Genomic DNA, 21,517 nt, shown 5'->3' with positions numbered 1-21,517 from the left:
ATCTGACTTTCCACTGTAATTATTGTGATTTGAAAGAAGTGAAATGCAGTGGAGGCAGCATGAGGAATTTGTGGTTGGCACTTCTGCCTCACTCTTCTGGGTTCTGGGTTTGAATCTCGACTCCAACCTTCCTATGTGGCGTTGGCATGTTTCCCTGTGATTGCGTGGGTTTTCTCCAGGTACTTCACACCCCCTCCCACATTTCATTAACAATGCATGTTGGGTTCATTGAAGGCGCTAAATTGTCCGCAGGTGTGAATGTGAGATTTGTCTACGGTCTATGTGGCCCGGGTTTGACTGGCCACCAGTCCCGTGTGTACCCTGCATCATGTCCCAAGTCAGATGGGATAGGCTCAAGCCCCTCCACGACCCTGATAAGTGCAAGCGGTATAGAAAATGGATGGATGGCGATATAGTAAATTATCATAATTTGAACGCGGTAATGTTTTAAGTGTTTTATAAAATGTACTTAATAACTGTTGTTGTTAATATTTAGACTGTTGAGCAAACCTTACCCGTCTTTAATTACCACTTTAAGAGATCTTTTCCCCCCTCATTCATCATTACCTTTTGTTGTTCCTCTTTAGTTTATCACCACTTAACAGGTGAAAGATTACTCAAGCAGTCATGACCTGTTTTGTTGTTTTGTTCTTTTTTTTTAATGTTATTTGTTAGCCCATAATACTGTTCCGACTGCCCACAGTTCACTGAAATGCAATGCTGCTGAATTATAGCAATGCAATCAAGGGAACAAAAAACTCGCAAAAGTAAAAAAAAAAAAAAAGGTTTGTGATTTAATCCTATAATTGTCTGTGTTTTTAATTCTGTCTTTTCCTTCCATCATTGCTGTTTTGTTCATTTTAAAAAATTCCTCCCACTGTATAACTATCACACGTTGCCACCGGCAATTTCAATTTCCATTCAAAAACTAATGTCTAATTTAACAAGTCGATCACTACAGCAGGGTTATCCCCTAAACTTGATGTGTAGTTATGAATGCTTGTATGAATAACAGGGCACAAAAAAGCTAACATACTTCGGTTCCCTCACTGTAAGCTTCTTGTCCCCATCTCGTCCTGCTGTGGGCAATTCATCCTATATACAAAAAAGATAACTGGGGGGAAAATGGCCCCAGTTGTTTGTGTCCTTGTGAGACTATCAGCATCATTATAAGTCACGTTGTTTGCGTGTCATTGCCTTTTGTCCTTCACTTCCTGAAAAGCTGTCCTTCTGAAACCTTGGCTTGCCGTAGCCTACCCACGGCCACATGTGTTCACTTTCACAATCAAACCTCATATATCTGTCAGTGGCTATAACGCGACACATAACACCCCTTTTCAATGCACTTTTTCCATTGTTTGCTTTCACCCACGATGTACTCGTTCAGATCTTTCTCTCATGGCCTTCCCACGTGTTGACGTCTTTTCTGTGCAGTGTCCAGCTGTCATTGTTGATCCTGAGAGGATGTGGGTTATAGGGAGTTGTTCCTCGCGGTTTGTTCAAGATAAGTGTTTATGCGTGGCTGCTTATCAGGTGTGAACCCCTGCGAGGCTCAATACGCCACCGTAATTAAGACTGGGCACCATTTAACGTTTGCAGTGAGGCTCGGTGTTGTTGTGAGCGAGTCTTAAGTGAGCGTGTGCATTTTATACAGTATATGTTTAATCACAGTATGTTTATAGCTTGCTGCTTACCTTTTTAGGCCGATATCTTTGTTTCTGTTGCTGCACTAACAGCATTTATTACCTCCACCAAGCATAAAATTGTGAGAGCAAGAGGTATTGTTTTGATTACCCTTTGTTAGTTGCAAAAAACACACAACCAATTTCCATGAAACATTGTGAAGGTTTGGCGCAATGTACCGAAGCAGAATTGATCGCATTCTGGTACAAACCCGGATTCAAACACGACTTGAGGAATTTCTTTCCTCTTTTCATCATTTTAGTCACAATGGCATTTTTCCGCCCACCTCACAATGCAAATGTTAGAGTCCTATTCGTACCATTCCTCACATGTTACATCCTTCTCCATGAGTCTGAAAGTCCTAAATGGATAAACGAAAAAGCTGTGTGTCCCCCCCCCCCCCCAACCCAGAACCAAAAATAGTATAGTCCCTTTTGTCTGCTTATAATATTTTATGTCATCTTCCATGAAACAGAAGGTGGTGCAGAGACATGAACAAACAGACATGTACCTCCCAATTTAAAAATTTTTTTTTTGTTCAATGATACATTTCCTCAATTCTCTTTCCTTCTTTCCTTTATTTTTTATTTTATTCTCTCTGTGAGAATAAAGAAGAATAAAGAATAAGAGAAGCGCTGTTCTTTGTACACTTGTGACACTCGTGATCTGATTAATAAGAAATCCAGCTGAAGCAGAGCAACCAGCTCTGCAACCATTGGTTGCGTGCCTGGTGAGGCTGACCTTGCAGTATAAACAAGTCAAATGTTTTCCCTCACAATAGGCATTTTATGGGCACACTAAAAAGAATTGAATTGCCCTTATCTTGCCACATTTGTCAGGCAGAGTTAACATGGCTAAGCAACACCCTAAAATTGTATGCCGTAGGATGTGTGTTTGTGTTCTTAGTGTGTGTGAGATTCTGCTTTACAACTGTTGTGTTGTAAAAAAAAAAAAAGAAAAAAAAAAAAACTACAATAACTTGTAATCATTTGTTGCGCACACGGCATATTTTTGGCTTGAGTCGACCGTCACAGTTATTGCAAGTATTCAGCTGATTTACGAGCCGTTTACATTTGTCCGACAACACTGATAATTGCTTTGCCGGGTGTCATTTTGCGAGATGAATCTGCTCTCTTTTATGTGGATTTTTAGAGAGATGAGGGAACTTGCCAGGCCTGATGGAGCAGCGGCCTACATGTCAGTATCTTCCTGCAAGCTTGTGTGATGCATTGCTCTATAAATAAGCAAGAGATGAGAGGGCTAAAAAAGCAAACAGGATGGTCAATAATATCCACGGGCGAGTGCGAGTGCCTGTGCAGCGTCAGGCTTCAGCACCTCGCCACAAGACTACACTGCTCTATATGGACAGTATGATCCTCCACAGAATTTATTTCACGAGTCTTTTGAGCCCTCAAAAGTTGTTACCGTGGCCGTCACTACCATTACTACCGGTGGTTTATTGCTGTTGAAACAATGGAGTATAAGAAGTCAAAACATGCAAATGATCAGCCTTCAATTTAACATATTACACTGGTTGAAAATACTGTACAGATAGCCCTATAGACACTATGTCAGGTAAACTTATGAGTGAAAACATTAGTCCAAAATACAAGAAAATATGGAGTTGCTCCACCTTTGCAAATATGTATGACAGCTTCTGCTACTACAGGAAAACTTTCTGAAACAGTGTGTCTGTGGTATTCTTTTTTCCCATTCATAGAGAAGAACATCTGCGACATTTGGCCTAGCTCACAGTCTGTTAAAATTTCATTTCAAAGCTGTTTGGGATTCTTCCACACCAAACTCACCCGACCATGCCTTTATCATTCGTTATTTATGCATAGTCATGTTAGAACAGAAATGGGCCTTCCAATCTGTTCCCCGAAAAGTTGAATGAATTGTCCAAAATACTGTATATGGGCAAGATGAGGGTTTCAAATTCAAGGAATTGGGTATAGCACACCTTTTTTTTTTCTATTTATCTACTGTATAGATACTATACTATACTGTACTCGTATTGAAACAGTTAAGAAGAGTAATTTCTCAGAGCCATGAATGAATGAACACTTCAGTGTGTTGCAGTACAGTTAATGAAGGAATGGCGATCTTTTTATCAGCTACTTAAATAACGTGGCGTCATACCAGTGTGGAGCATTGTAACCCATCATGAAATTGGAGAGAATTGGAACAGGACACTGTAGACATATTCCTGAAACATCATATTTCAATCCACTTTCTTGTTTTTTTTTTTTTAGTTATCCCTTTTAACTATCCAAGCAAAAGCACATTATTTAGCTCAGTCCTACCTCTACAGTATCATAACGTACCAATTTGTTAGGTACCTCTACAGAAGGGTGTCAAATAATACATTGTAATGTAATGTACTATACGTTGCTGTTTATCCATGCTCCCCTTGCAGTGCCGTAAAGGATTGTTTGTGGGTGATATAAAAATGCGACCGCCAAGTAGCAGGGTTGCTGCAGTTACATTAACCTTCATTCATTCTTAACACTGGCAGGCCTCCATGTTAACATGGATCTTTGAATTCAACAGCCGTCAATGGCAGTGAATGAGTTAATACTCTGTTGTTGTGGGGTCTCTTCACACAAAAACTCACAAACTCATTCTATCTTGGAGTGTGGGCACACTGCACAGATTCCATTTATTTAACTCAGCTCACAACTGAACAGCGAACAGTGGTGCCTCTTTCGCACGTCATCCCCACTTTCCAACCATGACCAATCAACCCATGCTTAACTGTTACATTCGTGGAACAGTTGGGTTGATCTTAAATCGATCAGTCATGCCTGGAGAGTGAGGCACAAGGATGATGTTTTTTTTGTGTTTTTTTAATCACACTACTATATATCGTACTATCGCACAGCGCTACTATGCTACTATATGCCATCAAGGAGAGGAGAAGTGGCATGCATACACCCAACATTGGTGAGAAAATTCTTTGTCTACCCAGTAAGAAGTCAATTCATTGACTAATAAGTTCTCCTTCCCCCACACGGACACTGGCGAGCTCCACAAGTAGTCCAAATATATGCAGTCGCCATCTCTACATGAATGCTGTCTGTGGATAATCTCCTAGGCGATGGCTATTGTCTCCTTTTGCACCTATCCAATACGGTGCAGGCTGAGCATGGAACATTTGCTGCTTGGCTCATATTTACACTGAACGATTAGAGATTTAACCACAAACCAATGAAAAACGGGTTTCCATCCTCTCAAACAAAACTCTGGGCTGGTGAAAGAAAGAGTCTCTTTGTAGTAGAGTAGAATTTTGTATTTTTACATGGTTTTTCATCAGCTGGAGTAGAAATGACACATTTAATAAAAGTGTGCAAACAGAAGCAGGTCACAGGATAAAATGTCAGAACCACTTCACGTTCTGATCTCCTCTCGTATTCAGGCTGTCCCTCGCATGGTATGTAGCCCTGATCCTCCCAAAAAGAAGATTAACAACCCTCTGACAGAGACGTAATCTTTCTGAAAACATTGACTATTACCATTTCAACATGTTGCCTCAGCACAGTGGAAAATGAGTCTCAGGAATCCTTAATTGCAGTCTGTTCAGTTAGGTATGCTTAATGGAAAATCTTGGCTCCCGAAGGCATTTAAACTCTGTCAATGTGTCGCAAAGGGCCTTTACAGTCTTACAAGGTAGAAGTTCAGTAGCTGTTATAATACATTTTTAAGCAAAGGTTACTTCTGACAGCATCATGGTTCAAATTCAAAAGTCATGACCGTGTCTGAAATTTTCACGAGCTGTGCTTAATAATAATGTATAATTAGTCACATTGTTGCTTGTGTGTGTGTTGTCATGAGATAACGTTCCAGCCATATGACCTCTTAATGTAGATTCATTTAATTAATTATTTGTGCTCCACAAGCCTCAACACTGCACTTTTGTTCGTACTTTTACATTCATGGCAAAACAAAAAACAAAAAAGCAGTTGGACGCACGTTCATAACAAGGCAGCCCGCTTTTAGTCCATATTTCTAAACATCCACTCCTAATTCCGGGGTTTAACCAGTTTTAGGGAACGTGTGGCCTTCAGATCATTGCACTATGCAGCCAATATCAAGTGAACCCCTTGACCGCAGTTTTGCATCTGAGTAACTGTGATCAGAGAGCCCCTTTAACGCTAAAACACTTCCCTCATTACGCTAGTTGATATGCTGGAGTTTTCAAGAATGAGTACTGGCTATCTCTGTGTCCTTCCAGCCATCTTAGTGTCCGTGCTTGTGATTATCCTGTCTGGCTTTCAGTCACACTCTGTTGACGCCACTCAGTGATGCAACCCATCATTCAAATTATATTTAGAGAAAAGTACAGGCATAGGATTTGGTAATACAAGAAGTGACATCTGGCCTACCGAGCTTATGTGATTAGCACAGAGCCTTGCCCCTAATAGCCTCACGGATGTTCTTCATTACCTCTCTGGCCAATCCGTACCTGCAGACCTGTCAGTGTTAGGTGGAACAAAAAATACACCCTGATGATCATGTAGAAACATTAATATAAAAAGCTTTAGTATCTAATGTAGGACACTTGGAGGTGCTACGTGAGCCGTAGCACTTATCAGGCTTACTGTAAACCCTGTAATGTGCACTACAGTTCCAATCCTACAGCATTAGGCCTAGGACCAGATGACTGTAGAGATAGCGGCAACGTCCGTGCAAAGCCGAAGGGGAGACAAAAATGGAACAGGAAGAGTTTGTTTAAAATACAAATCCAGCAATGTATAATAGAGAGCCAGTAGCGTTTTTACAGAACTAATCATGATCACCACTCAGGACAAAGTGACGAGGCATTTACCCGTGCCTTCTGCTTCCTGTTCACATAATAGATTATAGAAATATGCATGCTTTCCCCTAATGTCATAAGAATGTACAGCATGTTCCAGCTTTCAAATGATGAAGTAAAACAACACTTTGTGCTCCTGGATGGAAATTACATTTTCTGGTTAGATATTTGAACGTTTACTTATTAAAACTTAGTGTAGCACTTTACAAGACTTTGTCTACTCTAGTGACTTTAAAAAAAATATTTTCATTATATTTACAAACATTGTATCATATAACTGCTTTTATTACCATGTTACTTTCATCGCTCATTGGAAGGACGAACATATTCAACTACCTTATAGTGATGTGGGTGGGCTGAATTTGAGTGACCGAGTATGGTTCCTTGCCTTTATAAAGAGTTACAATCAGGCATCAGTTAATCAGTAATGAAACGTAATGTGTGTATGTGAGCATAACCAGGTGGAAGCTCTTACTTTGTTTAGAGTCCACCTATATAGCTTACTGGAAAGTGCAAAGCATAACTACAAGCTGCATATAATCTTCTCTGTGCTGTGATAATCATTTCAATGCCACAAACAAGCCTGTTTGCAAAGGAGGGAGATAAAGAAGTGACTATTTTTGGGCAGTTGTTTGCTTGGAGAGGCTTTTGCTTACTCTAAGGCATTTTGTTCCCAAGAGTTAAGTGCACAGTTGTGCAGATTTGCTTTTGTTTTGCTGTCTGCAGGATCTGTGGATGAGAGAGTTCAGTTCCCTTTTGCTGTTCTTATAGCTTTCTGAACAAAAATGTCTTTCCCCCCGAAGTGAGTTATTGCCTCCTAATAAATGCAGCGACTGGGTTTTGTAGTACAGAAGGAAATTGCAATCATTCCTTGGGAGGTTTTTGTTGAACTGTCCATGTTTGTGTCTCTGAGTCTATGTTGTTTCTCCTTTTGAAAGGTTCTTTTTGGTTTACATCCACTTTATTGGCTTTCTGGAGAGGAGAAACAACACTTCCTCAAAATGACTTTTACCAAACAATACACTTGCTAACCTGCTTGTCTACTTTCCAATAAAAGTATATTTGCATGTGCTTCATGGCAGGTTTTCTAGAAGTAAATATTGTAAAAGAGCATGGTAAAACCTTTTTTCAAAGGATATTTAATACTTGCCTTTAGTGTGTTATTAATGATGTTAACATGCTGATGCGTCTACATATACGCTTGGTGTTTTAATGACCTGCTCTGACCCAAGCTGTCTTTATTTAAAGCTTCAAGCTACCACTCATGTTTCATGGACTCTGAAATTCCTAACCTCTCATTTTCCCTTCTTTGCCCCTCCCCTCTTGTGCCCTCTTGTCACAGGTATGGCCTCGCAAGTGCAAGTGTTCTCCCCTCACACTCTTCAGTCAAGTGCCTTCTTTAGCGTGAAGAAACTGAAGGTGGAGCAGAGTTGCAACTGGGATATGACAGGGTACGGCACGCACAGCAAAGTCTACAGCCACAACAGCAAGAACGTGTCGGCCGTGAGCGGCCCCCTCGGAATTAACAGCTCTCTGCAGGTAGCCGGCTCCACCTTGCCGTACGAGCAGGCGCTCATCTTCCCAGCAAGTGCGGGCCACATTGTGGTCGCCTCAGCCAGTAGCACTTCGGGGGGTTTAGGGTCTTTGCTGGGCAGCGGAGGTGGAGGCAGTAACGGCAGCGGAGGGGGTGGCGGTGGCAGCGGTGTCGGGGTTCACAATCTGACTCGCCGCAGCACAGTCAGTCTCCTGGACACCTACCAACGATGTGGGCTTAAACGCAAGAGTGAAGAGCTTGACAACAACAGCAGTGTGCAGATAATAGAGGAGCACGGTCCACTGATGATCCAAAACGGCGCAGCCAGTGGCGCCACGGTGGCTACAGTGGCCACCGCTGGGTCTACGGCAACATCGAAGAACAGCGGCTCCAACAATGAGGGGGACTACCAACTGGTGCAGCATGAGGTGCTCTGCTCCATGACAAACACGTATGAAGTGCTGGAATTCTTGGGACGAGGAACATTCGGGCAGGTTGTTAAGTGCTGGAAGAGGGGCACCAATGAGATTGTGGCAATCAAGATTCTAAAAAACCACCCGTCGTACGCACGGCAGGGTCAGATCGAGGTCAGCATCCTGGCGCGTCTCAGCACGGAGAGTGCAGATGATTTCAACTTTGTGAGGGCCTACGAGTGCTTCCAGCATAAGAACCACACGTGCCTGGTGTTTGAGATGCTGGAGCAGAACCTGTACGACTTCCTGAAGCAGAACAAGTTCAGCCCGCTGCCGCTTAAATACATCAGACCCGTGTTGCAGCAGGTGGCTACAGCGCTGATGAAGCTGAAGAGTCTGGGTCTGATCCACGCTGATCTGAAGCCGGAAAACATCATGCTTGTAGATCCATCTCGGCAGCCCTATAGAGTCAAAGTCATTGACTTTGGCTCAGCTAGCCATGTGTCCAAAGCTGTCTGCTCCACTTATCTACAGTCCAGATACTACAGGTACGAGTTCATAACATTCTATTAATGTTCCACAGGTTGCTCCTGATCTTTTTATTGGAGCAATAGTTGGACCTCTGAATCTTGTTAGAATTATCCTTGCGTTGATGGGAATGTTTTCAAAGAAAAGCAGATTTGTAGGCCATTCACAGTAGTTGTTGCAGCTGAAATCCTCCCATCCCTCATTGTGCTTTTGTTTTTGAAGTTGTTCATCTCTTCCCTTATGCGATGGGGATGTTGATGCGCAATGGTCACACATGGGGTGTGTGTGTATGTGTCCGTGCGTGTGTGTGCGTGCATGTACGTGGTTCAAATGAAGCAATTTCTGTTATAAACAAAATTGTGGTGATCACATTTGACGTTATAGCGACATACTTATGTTTTATAGCCAGGTTAAGATTTCACAACGTGATCCCCTCATTGAAAACGGGCACCAATCATGGAAGCTACCCAGGAGGGGCCGGTATTCCCCGCACTGCTCTCCACTGCCCAGTATCCCTTTGGACCTTCAGTCCCTTCACCATGGTGGGCTCCCATTTCCCCCGAGATAAAGATGAGGGGGGGTCAGCCCAAGTTCTCCTGTATTATGTGCCTGAAATCCACACCAGTGGGCCCTGCATTAGAACCAGATGACTCCCTGGGAAGATCTGTTTTTTTCTTGTACCTCTCACATCTCCCTTTTAACCAAAGCAAAAACGTGTTTAGCTTTGAGCTGAGGCAGCGGCCAGGAATCATTAATGCTCACCCAAAGAGACACTTGAGCTGTGCTCGGGGATCCGGCCTCGTGTCGGAGCTGAAGCTAAGGAAATAGCAGATGTGTCAGAGCGACAGTACTGTATACTTCACGTATTTTACGAATATGCCTACTCAAAACACATAACCCACAGGCACATGCCAGGTGGTCGTTTTGTAACTGTCAAGGTACAACTCATTCTTTCGATTGTTTGGGGTTATTTTCATTTTTTTGAATACATATGTCTTACTGAACTTTTTTGTTTTTCCGTTTATAGTTTGTCGCTACGTTTCTGACAAGACCTGGTGTCTCTACTGCAATGTTTCCCAACCTTTATTGAGCAAAGGCACATCTTTTACAAGAGAATAAATCTCACTGTACACCACCAGATAAAAATGTCTCAAAATGTGGATACACGGGTTAGCTGCCATCCCGCGTAAAAGCAATTGATTGTCACTATATGTCGATGACATCGATTGATAGATGAACGCCACTGCACGCAGGTTGCGAATCACTACTCTACTCAATGCACCTTCGCTAGCAGTCCACAAATATCATCCTCCTTTCTCAATTCATCACTGTTCTGGAAATGGCTTTCTTCAAGGTTCTGTTGCACTGGAGAAAGTCCAGTACTAAGAGGCTAAATGACTATATATACCACACAAAATACGAATGTACGTAGTTTGATTTGTTGTCTCACTGGAGCTAGTCACTGGAGGTCAATAATGAAGCCTTAACCTGTTTTTGTGAGTGATGAGAGGCGCAGGATCATACTTTCATTTCTTCTTTGGAAAGTAGCAGACGGGAAGGAAAACCAGAAAATTCGACACTAAAAACCAGATCAATGCCTCTGACGTTCATGTGATGTGAATGTACTTTTTTTCGGGTGTTCTTTAGTCACTCTTGAAAGCCCCTCTACTTTATACAATACACCGGGTCCAAAACAGGAGTATCTGATTGATTCTGATGACTGAGTCCAGTCTTTAGTTCAGGCGTGATCTAATGGGAGATGGTCAGTGCATCACATGAAGTTTAGGCAGGAAACACTTTAGCTTCGGGTACATTTCACAGGGTGTTCAAAGGTTCAGATCAGAGCTTTAATAGTCTTTGATGGCTTGAGATGAGATGATCACAGGATAGTTGCTGGTTCCCTTACAGGTTGCTGACTACACACGGCTGTCATTTGGCAGCTCAGACTGGTTTTGTGTTACTTCATTTCTCCCACATTAGCCAAAACATTCCTCTTTCATCCTTTTGAGACCAGTGGAATTAAATATGACCTTGTGCATTGTTTTATTTTATTTTATTTTTTTTTCTTCTGCCAAACGCTCTTTTGGATTGATGTGGTGAAGTTATATAAGTGTGGGATAATGGTTTAGAGGAATTGTGGGCGCAGCATATTTGCATTTTTCTCCAATTTCGGTTGTCTCGTAGTTGATACGAAAGCAATATTACATTCAAGCCCGTTATAGATATTGCACTCTCGGAGCTGTTATGACTGTTTTCTTTACATCCATTTGCTGAGATTTGTATACCAGTCAGTCACAGATGTTTGTACTTTATATGTCATACATGGACTGTGCTTGTTTATGTTCACGTACACACTGAAAGACCCTTAACAAAGGAGTTATGGATTTTCCACAACGTTGACTTATGCAAATAAAAAAAAGCAGAATTCAAGCTTGCTATTTACGAGAGCAGCTCTCGGGTCCTTCGAGTTTCGGTTTTGTTTGCTTCAGTGCCTCATTAATGCAGAGTTGTGGTGCTGATGAAACTGTAATATTACCTGAAATTTGGGATTTGCTTCAGCCACTTATTGGGAAACGAGATCATCATTATCAGTTTTGATTGACAAGAATATATTATTTGAACAATATGTTCATTATTGCTGATAGTTTGAAGCAGTGTAGAACGGCGCTGTATCATACTGAGAGGTGTTTGTAATATTTTTGACCCACTGAGCTAAATCCTAGCTACTTCATCTGGTGACCCAATCCTGCTCCGGTAGCTACTGTACCTCTTGTCCTCTATCTGCTTATAGCTAATGACGCAACAGGCAAGCCTTCTCATCAAGCTTACACCTCTCCACGTAAACTGATTATTTTCTCGTCTCAGTTGTCTATGTCCGGTACACCTCATCAGGCAAAAGGCCTGTGAAGGAAGCTGGTCTTGTAGTGGCAGCTGATGAAGAAGGGAGACATACTGCAGTTTGTCAATTAGTGGCGAAGATGTGCTTTGTTACTGGGCTTTTATCTGAAATTTTAGGTTTTCAGAGATCTGTCTCCATGATTTCAACCATGGACTCGGCACATTTTTCTAGCAATTAATCTTGCAAAGTATATCTGAGTCTAGGAGGTGTGCGGATTATTCAGAGTCACAGGAAATTGTCAGGGTATCAGACAAAATTGCATTCTACCCAAAACAAACATTAACTATGAAGCAAATATAGCCTTTGATTATTCTTGGTGATGTTTAAATCACTCACAGTCTGTTGTTCTTGTGCAAAACAGAGCAGTTTGATCTGTAATTGCAACTCATAATTATACAACTATCAGCACGGTGGACGACTGGTTAGCACATCTGCCTCACAGTTCTGAGGACCCGGGTTCAAATGTGTGCAGTTTGTATGTTCTCCCCGTGCTTGCATGGGTTTTCCCCAGGTACTCTGGTTTCCTCTCACATCCCCAAAACATGCATGGTAGGTTAATCGAAGACTCTAAATTGGATGTACTCTGCCTCTCGCCCAGAGTCAGCTGGGATAGGCTCCAGCACGCCTGCAACCCTAGTGAGAATAACCGGTACGGAAAACGAATGAATGAATGAATTATACAACTAACTCTATAACTGTAATTATCAATTATGTACATTCATACAGTTATGCAGGTTTTCATACTGCACATTTGGGTACATACACATGTTCTGTGACATCAGTTTGAGGTGAAATGAAACCAAGTCAGTTTCAATTGTAAGGACCCGCTGTCATTGCCAATAATTGACATAGCCTGTTGCGCTCTCAGTGTATATCTACATGTATGCATATTTGGCAAAATAAATAAATAATTTTCTGCCCAGGTGAAAATGTATTCACAGGCTGTCAGGTGGATTCTGTAGCAACAGGCGGCGCTTTGGCCTCTTATTGTAAAGCTTTGTCAGTAAATAAGAGATTGAGATTGAAACAAAGTTGAAAAGTGCCATCATTTGGACTTCAACCCAATTATTTATTTATTTTTTTAAATAAATATGCCTCAAAAATGGAACAAAAATGTTCAAGTTCAACCATCTCCATGTGTGATGGCAAATCTCACACGAGATTTCAGCTCGTGTGTGAAAACAAAGATGACACACAGCACATTACTGCACTGGAAGAACTTCAAGATGTGTTCTAATGCATCTGCCAGCACATAAATTCCAGCAATACTTTCAAGACGCCACTTAATGATGGAATTATATGAACCTTTATTTTTATTGAATTACCCCTTGATATGAGTCATCTCATTTTAGAGTGGGTCCAACAATTGTTCCGTAAACACCATCCTGTTCTCTGTCTAACAATTAAGTACAGTAATGCCCTCGCGTGTGGGCAAGGAGAGCCACAGTCCCAGTTGCACTTTCAGCCATTTGTTGAACAGGGCCAGCATACAAATGCAAAATGAGGTCAACCGAACTCCAGCTACTGACATCACTCATGAAGCCACATCCCTAAATGGTCACATTCAACCCACGAATCAACGGCTACTACAGTACGTACAGTAATCACACTTTATAAAACCAGTTTCTTCAATTTCTTTACATTCTCTTCATTGTACCTGCTACAATGACAATGAAAACAATATTCTTATTATATTTTATCATGTTTTTACTCTGCTATTTTTCTTTATTAAAAATAAAAAACAAAAACTCGTAAAGCAAGGTGCAACTGTATATACCTTATATATTTAATTACAACCCCAATTCCAATGAAGTTGGGACGTTGCGTTAAGCATAAGTAAAAACAGAATGCAATGATGTACAAATCATGTTCAACCTATATTTAATCGAATACAAAGACAAGATAGTTAATGTTCGAACTGATAAACTTTATTGTTTTTAGCAAATAATCATTAACTTAGAATTTTATGGCTGCAACAGGTTCCAAAAAAGCTGGGACGGGGTCATGTGTTACATCACATTTTCTTTTAACAACATTCAATAAAGGTTTGGGAACTGAGGACACTAATTGTTGAAGCTTTGTAGGTGGAATTCTTTCCCATTCTTGCTTGATGTACAGCTTCAGCTGTTCAACAGTTCGGGGTCTCCGTTGTCGTATTTTGCGGTTCATAATGCGCCACACATTTTCAATGAGAAACAGGTCTGGACTGCAGGCAGGCCAGTCTAGTACCCGCACTCTTTTACTACGAAGCCACGCTGTTGTAACACGTGCAGAATGTGGTTTGGCATTGTCTTGCTGAAATAAGCAGGGGCGTCCATGAAAAAGACGTTGCTTGGATGGCAGCATATATTTCTCCAAAACCTGTATGTACCTTTTAGCATTAATGGTGCCTTCACAGATGTGTAAGTTACCCATGCCATTGGCACTATCACAGCCCCATACCATCATAGATGCTGGCTTTTGAACTTTGCGTCCATAACAGTCCGGATGGTTCTTTGCCTCTTTGGCCCGGCACGACGTCCAAAATTTCCAAAAACAATTTGAAATGTGGGCTCGTCGGACCACAGAAGACTTTTCCACTTCACATCAGTCCATCTTCGATGAGCTCGGGCCCAGAGAAGCCACCGGCGTTTCTGGGTGTTTTTGATAAATGGCTTTTGCTTTGCATAGTAGAGTTTCAAGTTGCACTTATGGATGTAGCGCCGAACTGTATTTACTGACATTGGTTTTCTGAAGTGTTCCTGAGCCCATGTGGTGATATCTTTTACACATTGATGTTGGTTTTTGATGCAGTGCCGCCTGAGGGATCGAAGGTCACGGGCATTTAATATGGGTTTTCGGCCTTGCCGCTTACATACAGTGATTTCTCCAGATTCTCTGAACCTTTTGATGATATTATGTACCGTAGATGATGAAATCCCTAAATTCCTTGCAATTGTACGTTGAGGAACATTGTCCTTAAACTGTTCGACTATTTTCTCCCGCACTTGTTCACAAAGAGTTGAACCTCGCCCCATCTTTGCTTGTGAATGACTGAGCAATTCAGGGAAGCTCCTTTTCTACCCAATCATGGCACCCACCCGTTCCCAATTAGCCCGTTCACCTGTGGGATGTTCCAAACAGGTGTTTGATCAACTTTCTCAGTCTTTTTTTCCACCTGTCCCAGCTTTTTTGGAACGTGTTGCAGCCATAAAATTCCAAGTTAATGATTATTTGCTAAAATAAAGTTTATCAGTTTGAACATTAAATATCTTGTCTTTGTAGTTTATTTAATTAAATATAGGTTGAACATGATTTGCAGATCATTGTTTTCTGTTTTTATTTATGTTTAACACAACGTCCCAACTTCATTGGAATTGAGCTTGTAGAAAAAAGGAGGTCAACCAGCGTCAGGGAATGGCTTGTGCTTGATTCAGGAGGTTTCGCTGTAATGATTTGCAGATATGTCAAAACAAAAATCTCAAGATGAAGTGTATTTTGTCCTGGACATCACAGCTGAAAATGAACTCAAAACAACACAAGATTTTATATGGAATTACAGTATGCGCACTGTGACATCATACAAGAGAGGCAAATGCTTTGAGAAAGCTTTTGTCCTCGCCAGAGGTATTAGGATGACCTAAAAAGAGTTTGCGTGTGAACAAAAGGCCATAATGCATATAAATCTACATTCATTAAAATATGTTTGTGTAGGCACAGTCTCAAGATGCGCTTTGACAAGCTAGACTGCCAGATTTTCTCTATCCATGATTAAATTCTATTTCCTCATATATTCACAGTACTTTGTACTGGCAAAGACGAATGGGACTGATGCTACCGTAGGATTTTTGACAACCGCAAGGCTTATGTTGCAGCCTTAATAACTGCTGAACTCTGTATATCTCCATCAGAGATTGAGGCGGTGCATGGTAAGAGGAGCCTCAGCCCCACCTGTCTATCTGCCTGCCGCTAGCAAAGCACGCAGGCAGTGCAGACTTTCCGGCACATTGACTCTGCCACCACGTCAAGAAGCACTGAGGGGCATCTTAATGCAGGAGGCTGCATGTTAGTAGTCCCTGCTCTGCGAAGCGTCTGTTGATGTGTACATGTGCCAAAGCTAGTTAAGCGTCAGGATGGGATCGCTCCTGATGAACTAAGAAAGGCACAGAGAGGCAGTGATGCTGTTGAAGTTGCAGACACTGTTTAGGAGAAGAATCTGAGGAAGGTGAAGCGGGCAGGAGACAGCAGAGTGACAGAAGTGCAGCTGTGTTGGGAGGTCGTTGTTTTGCAATCCTTTCCCGTACCTGGAAGTATGCTCCCTTTTCCCACCAGTAAACGGCACAATATTACTTATGCAGATGAGCTTTGAGCGAGGAGCGTGTTTCTCGTGTATAATATTACAAATTGAGGGTGCGTATGATGCATAGGTACAAGGAAAATTACTACAATTTGTCAGATTGTATAGACGTATACTGACACCTTGGGCTTATGAAAAAGGGTTACTTTCATTCCAATATGATATTTAACGTTTAATATTACAAATTATCTATAATAACTCAAGACTGTCAAAGTTAAAGCCTTAAGTCATGATTAGTCACAAATAAATTATCGCATTAATCATGTATTAACTGTGATTAATCACACAATGTATTTTGACCATTGATGCTCCTTCATCATAACCGCGAATGGATATCTGAAAGGCGGCGTCGGTTGCTATAAGATCAGTGATCAGGTCAACACTAGTGCAAAGATGAGTGAGGAAACTCCGACTGGTGTGCTCGGCAGCAAATCTTGCTTTAAAAGTCACCCCGATGGGACTTCGGATAAAACAAAGGTAATTTGCACAATAGTGCAGCGCTATACTCTCTTTTTTAGTTTAAAATACCATCTCAAAGCAAAAATGTGGTACTATGTGTGTTACATTTGGTGCCTGGGATTAATCACGATTAATCAAAATTCCTGGATTCAAAGTGTGATTAATCTGATTTTGAAAAAATCATCGATTGACTGCCCCAATAATTTAAGCCATGGCTCGGCTGGCACCAGGCTTGGCTTTGTGCCCCACTTGCTAGTTATGCCCGCTATGGTCTTCCCAACTCAGTCTGTAATTGAATCGCTACTCTGTATTGAATATAAAATGCATATTGTAGTACATAAAATACATATTAGGTCTGTCTCCTGGCTCTGGGGCACTGCCCCCAGGTTGCCACTGCTAACTTGCATACAACCTTAAGACCGCTGAAATGATCATTAAGTCTTGCTGTATTCACCGCTGCGCTTTCTTCATGACAGTCATAACACCTTAGTTGCATGACAGAATCCTAATAACCTCTTTCATTTCTAATGTGCCTCTGGGCAACTATTGCATGCGTCTCCACGGATCAACCAGCAAGCAGGAGACATGTCGCAGCTAAGCTAATTAACTACCAGTAGTAAAGCATATGAAACAAAACCGACACAGTTGTCGGCTTCTGGCAGTCGTTCAAGCCAAATAATAATCATTTAAAATAAATAAAGAATTTCTTCCGTTGAAGAGAAAATGGGAACTTTTGCCACCTTGACGCAACCACTAAACAGCATAGCCATTAACCAGAGCTCTGTCAGTTTCACCACATTGTTCCCTCCACGCTGCTCGTCTTTGTTCTCCCTCCCAGTTCAATTTTCATACATTGCCCAGGTCATTAGGCCGAAGGAAATAAAGTCTCCTTGATAAAACTCAGCGAGCCGCCCACAGGGGCCTGAGGAGTGCGCGGCTCGCTCACCTCACACCAATGTGACCTCGTTCAGCCATGCAAGGTGTCGGAAAAGGCTTTACACCGTTCTGTGAACGGAAACCTGACATTGTCTAGCAAAGAAAAACGAACACACACAAAAAAAACAAAAGACTGAAAATGTTCTTTTTATTTTAGGTTGAAAATCACCGTTTGGTTGGGTGAAATTTCTCTTGTTTGTCTTGCCTCGCTGGAATCAAGCGCAGGCGGGTTGGCTGTCATCAGTCGCTGACTGGCACCGGCGCTCTCGGGTCTAAATAAATCATATGGCGTCCTGCTGACCCTCTCGCCGCCATTCCAGGATACCCGCCATCCATCTGAAGGGAGCTTCTAGAAAGAGGGTGCCCCCCATCGCCATGTGCTGCTCTTGTTGCTTCTCTTCTTTTCCCACCTTCCCTTGCCAGATTGCACCGCCTCCATCCACTTGCATGAATATTTAAACATCAGGAGGGAATGTATGCAGGAAAGAATAGAGAGAAGGCATGCTTAAAATACAAAAAGGAATTTTCAAGGTGGGTTAGTGGAGAGGAGAGGACAGCTGACTCGACTGTCAAAGATCATTTTTAGTTGGGATGAGGGAAATCGATGCCGTCTCTCTGTACAGTATATTAAAATAATGAGGAAAAAGTCATACATTTACAATAATAACATCTTAATATAACAGTTTGTAATGTTTTGAGGGTAGAGTTGTGTTATTTGAGCCCCAAAAGTTGAAGTTACAGGAATGTCATTGTATGGATGTAAAATAATAATAATAAAAATAATAATAATAATAGTAATACATTTCGGAAAAGAGTTGTCATTTTAATGAGTGGGAAAACCTGCACAAATCTCTCGCTATATATAGACAGCTACAATATATTAATTTAATGTAATTGAAATATCAGAAAAATATTTGTTAAAGATTCTTCTGGTTATATGATCACCCAACACAAGAGTCGATTTTAATGTGTCAGTAGTTCAATTTAGTTTGAATAGCTTTCATTTGGGGAAACTTTTACTAATATAGTGTAACTTGGTTGATTGATTTGTTTTTAATAAAAATACTGTATTGGCGGCACAGTGGCCGACTGGTAAACACATGTGCCTCCCAGTTTTGAGGACCCGGGTTCAAATCCCGGCCTCGCCTGCGTGGAGTTTGCATGTTCTCCCCGTGCCTGTGTGGGTTTTCTCCGGGTCTCAAGTTTCCTGCATGGTAGATTGATTGAAGACTCTGAATTGCCTGTAGGTGTAAATGTGAGTGCGAATGGTGGTTTGGGAATCAACCCGCACCGTCTGCACGATAGACAACCACACTACCAGTGCTTTTCAGCACAACAACAACAACAACACACACAAAGATAGTTTGAAGCAATTGACTGGATGTATGTCTTTGGCTAATTTGAGTCAGGCAAAGTTTAGCTTGGATGACCTCCTCCCATCTATTGCTTAACCCATCACAGTAACGTTCTTTCTCTACAGTGGTTTCTTTTTATGTGCTTTTAAATATGTTCATTTGACAGAAGCTGGTGTAAAGCCCATAGCGCCAATTGAGGGTGGGTGTTGTCGCACTCCCTAAAAACCTTCCTCCTTTCCATTGTCAGTGGCAGAATTGAACGAGGCTCAGCTCTTGTACAGCTCGGGCTATTTTCAGCAACCCCCATCAAGCCAGAAATTGTGCATGACAATTATGGCACTCGGCTTTGAAGTATGAAAACATATTGTAAGAGTTTTTATTTGTAGTCAAGATGGCAATAAAAAAAAGTGAAATCCATCTTTTGTCATAAAGATATACAGTACGTAAGCATATTCTTATTTTTATTTGACTGCGATTGGCTGGCGACCAGTTCAGGGTGTACCCCGCCTCGTGCCCGATGATAGCTGGCACGCTTGCTCCAGCACGCCCGCGACCCTAGTGAGGAGAAGCGGCTCAGAAAATGGATGAATGGATGGATGTTATTTTCTACCTTGTGAGCTGCAAACGTGTTCTCATGCCAGAGCAGGTTTTCATAAAAATTGCCTTTCTGGAATAGGACAGACTGTCAAGATGGTGTTGGAGAAGAAGCATTCATAAAACCGCTTCTGAAGCAAATCCTATCTAGCGTTGGCTTGATAAATAATTTAAAATGACTAATAGCTGCTTGTGACAGAGGACGTATTGCTGTGGTTTATCGGATCGAGTCGGTTTCGTCTTGAGACGTAATTTGTTTGGAAAAATAATTACTCTTGTGTTGGATTCTGGTTAAATATTAAACGTTAGTATTCACAATAGGGCAAGGGTGTTTTATGGTGAGCAAATTGGTTCCTTTTGAAATCACCATTGAAGAGGCACAGCCAAGCAGCAGACGTGGGGAAATTCCTCTTTTATTGCTAAAATCAACATTGCCACATTTCAACACAGAAACATGCAATGTAATATCTCAGTGTGCAAGGATATTGAGTTTTCAGCACTAATCTCAGTGCTTTATTTTATGTGTGTCATATTGTCTGTGGAGTTCAACTTGTTCTGCCAAACTGAGAGGCACCAGTGAGCATTAAGCTATAAATCAAGCCACAGAAGACCCCCCAAAAGAGTACAAAGGAGAAATTCTGTAAAGAAAGCATTAAAAGGTGTATGGTCCTCTACAACTACACACAACTTCAGTATTCCTGTCCACAGACCATAATTGCCCTGCCTCATCGACCCGTATACCGTACATATTGTATTGGAAATGCACTTGCACATATGCTGCAGAAGCTCCAGCATATTGCTTGAAATCTTTCATCATGGCGACAGGTTGGCCTCAGTCACTGAACACAGAGAACATGTCATCCCACTGTGCCATATTGGCATGAACACAGCTTACATCACCCTTGAAAACAAAACACGGCAACATTCCGCACACCATCTTTCATTACAGCCTCAATCTATACGTCATCAAATATAAGGCTGCTCTTCAAACAAAGACGCTGTTGTCCTTTGTACCTAGTCACATGAGAATAGTTGGCACTTCTCCCACAGCTTTTCTGATTCATGTGGAGATTTTACAGCAAACTCGGTTCAAGCACAGCACTGTGCATACGTACGAGAAACATGGAGGCTGTTGGACACTCACACGCACTCAGCTTTCACTTCTGTGGTTGCAAGGAAGTGCTCTGAATGATACAAAAGGCACAGAGTCCCTAAACGGTTCATGCTGAATTCATCTGATACAAATCCATGAAGAGGCATCCAGCAAGCTTCTTTGACGAGGTGTACAATTTCAAATTCTAATATTTGTATTCATCACCATAGGCCTTGTCCCTTGTTTTTTTTTTGTGGTTTTTTTTCTGCAATTAGTTTAGACTCAATTAAAGGAACATAGCACATTAATCACATCACGCAAGTTTGAAAATGAAACTATGGACAACCGTTGCCACGGCAACCAGCATTTTCTAGTCATTAAAGGCGCAACGCTTGAACCGGAGCGGAGGAGTTAAGACGTGGCCGCCAGCCGACACTGACAATTGTGTACTTGAGCCACACTCTGGTCTCTCTGGGGTTATTGTTTGCCCAGGTGGGCCCGAACGGCGTGTGTCCGGCCCCCATCGCACCTCATAATCCCGCTCCCTCACCTCTCTGGCTCTTTTTTCACATCCAGTCACATATTACTCTTCTCTGGCTTCCTCTGTCCTTTGTTCCACAGGGGCCTGTGGTTCAACTGAAGCACTCAGTTACACAAAGATACCCAAATTGGTATTCATCTGCAGTTACCAGCTGTGTACATTGTGGTTTTCTCCAACCCTGGTAGGTAAAAAAAAAAAAAAAAAAAAAAAAAAAAAAGAAAGAAAATGATGTACTTTGAGTCTTGGCTCCGTACACAGAAATTTTTCAAATCCAGAATTGACCTCTAATTTTATTCTTATCATGGCCTGACCTTGTTGTTGGAAAATGTA

The 21,517-nt window shown here is 41.7% G+C and overlaps 1 protein-coding gene across 4 annotated transcripts in view; it reads left to right on the top strand.

Moving 5' to 3' along the window:
* The window catches only part of hipk2 (homeodomain interacting protein kinase 2), a 75,886-nt gene that overhangs the window by 11,836 nt on the left and 42,533 nt on the right, over nucleotides 1-21,517 (top strand). For all 4 annotated transcript variants that reach the window (XM_061772791.1, XM_061772790.1, XM_061772789.1 and 1 more), the window contains exon 2: nucleotides 7,842-8,994. In XM_061772791.1, coding sequence (XP_061628775.1) covers nucleotides 7,842-8,994 — 1,153 coding nt within the window. The remainder of the gene's footprint in view (nucleotides 1-7,841; nucleotides 8,995-21,517) is intronic.

This window comes from Phyllopteryx taeniolatus, chromosome 5 (genome assembly GCF_024500385.1).
Source record: "Phyllopteryx taeniolatus isolate TA_2022b chromosome 5, UOR_Ptae_1.2, whole genome shotgun sequence".
Classification (NCBI taxonomy): Eukaryota; Metazoa; Chordata; class Actinopteri; order Syngnathiformes; family Syngnathidae; genus Phyllopteryx; species Phyllopteryx taeniolatus.
This window is presented reverse-complemented; position numbering and strand designations above follow the sequence as displayed.